Raw genomic sequence first — 1,433 nt, 5'->3', positions numbered from 1 at the left:
GTTTGTTTTCTGCATATTTCTGCATGCAGAGTTTTAGCGGTTCGACATCCATTTGCAGTTGTAAAAGCGCAAAGGCTGTGCTCGCTGCATCCTTCTGCGGGACCCGCCGCCTTTCCGAATCGCCTGCCACGGGGCATCTGCAGACGGTGCAGTGATGGGCTTCTAACAAAAGCTTTTCTTTTGTTGTTGTTGCAATAAAACCAAAACAAACCTACGGGAGCCAAAAACCAAGCCCACGGGAGCGCTGACCTGAGCTGAGATGGGGTTTGGGGCTTTGAAGCCAATGCACGTGCCCCCACTTTTGCCATCCTGGTTTCCAGAGCTGCCCGCCTGCAGTGCCTGGCCCTGGCTGCTCCTGTGCGCCGAGGGACCTGGCTTTCTTGGGTGGGAGCGATGCAGCTCTTTGCTTTTTCAGTCCCAAGCTGTTCTGGTTTGTGACTCCTTCTCTGCCACCTTTCCTCTGACCAGGGATGGGGCTCGGCATGGTGAAGCTTCGGACGCCCTCGGCAAGGGAGCAGCCCGTCCAAGGAAGACGGCAAGGGGTTGCAGTCTGACCCACACAGCTGGTACGGCACCTTGCACCCCGCTGCCGCTGAACCTGCCGGGGCTGGGGGTGCTGCTGCTGGGAGGGCTGGTCGGGACGGGTGGTCCTGCATGGAGATGGGAACGGGAGAGAGGGTGCTCAAATGGAGGCCCTTGGGTCTGAAAACGCCCTCCTTATCCTGCCCTATATAGAGGAGAGCAAAATGAATGTCTGTCAGGCAAATTTCTTTGATGTGCCCCATAAAAAATCCAGCAAAGTAGGTCACTCGTGGAGTAAGAAATGAAGCAGCAGTGGTGGTGTTCCCGTAGAAGGCAGATGGGGCTGTGGTGGGACTGTGGTGATGACCACCTTTGTGCAGCAGCGAGGAGCCAGCCTGCCATCACAGGGGTGGTTGCTGGGTGAGACACTGTCCTGCAGCACTGGCTGCTGGAGTCGGGGCTGCTTCTCCCCACGGTGGGCTCGGGGCAGGATCAGGCCTCTCCTGCTAGGGCAGGTGAGATGTTCCTCACTCTGAGCCAACTTCTTCCACCCCTCTGCCTCCACTCCTAGGCAGGGCGATGAAGCTGAACGAGCGGAGCGTGGCCCACTACGCCACCTGTGACTCGCCTGCTGACCATGCCGGCTTCCTCCGCAAGCGGGTGGAGCGGCACCACCACCATGCCCACCACCACAACACCTCCTACCAGCGCCGCTGGTTTGTCCTTAAGGGCAACCTCCTCTTCTACTTCGAGGAGCGGGAGAGCCGGGAGCCCGTGGGGCTGGTGGTGCTGGAGGGCTGCACCGTGGAGCTGTGCGAGGCCGCCGAGGAGTTCGCCTTTGCCATCCGCTTTGATGATGCCGGCGCCAGGGCTTACGTGCTGGTGGCTGACGGGGGGGCTGCCACGGGGGC

At 60.1% G+C, this 1,433-nt stretch overlaps 1 protein-coding gene across 1 annotated transcript in view; it reads left to right on the top strand.

Annotated features, from left to right (window-relative positions):
• Positions 1-1,101: 1,101 nt before the first annotated feature.
• The window catches only part of FAM109B (family with sequence similarity 109, member B), an 807-nt gene continuing 475 nt past the window's right edge, over positions 1,102-1,433 (top strand). Inside the window, exon 1 of the mRNA XM_009895270.1 lies at positions 1,102-1,431. Coding sequence (XP_009893572.1) covers positions 1,102-1,431 — 330 coding nt within the window. The remainder of the gene's footprint in view (positions 1,432-1,433) is intronic.

The sequence above is a fragment of the Charadrius vociferus genome, unplaced genomic scaffold, assembly GCF_000708025.1.
Source record: "Charadrius vociferus isolate BGI_N301 unplaced genomic scaffold, ASM70802v2 scaffold251, whole genome shotgun sequence".
Lineage (NCBI taxonomy): Eukaryota > Metazoa > Chordata > Aves > Charadriiformes > Charadriidae > Charadrius > Charadrius vociferus.
This window is presented reverse-complemented; position numbering and strand designations above follow the sequence as displayed.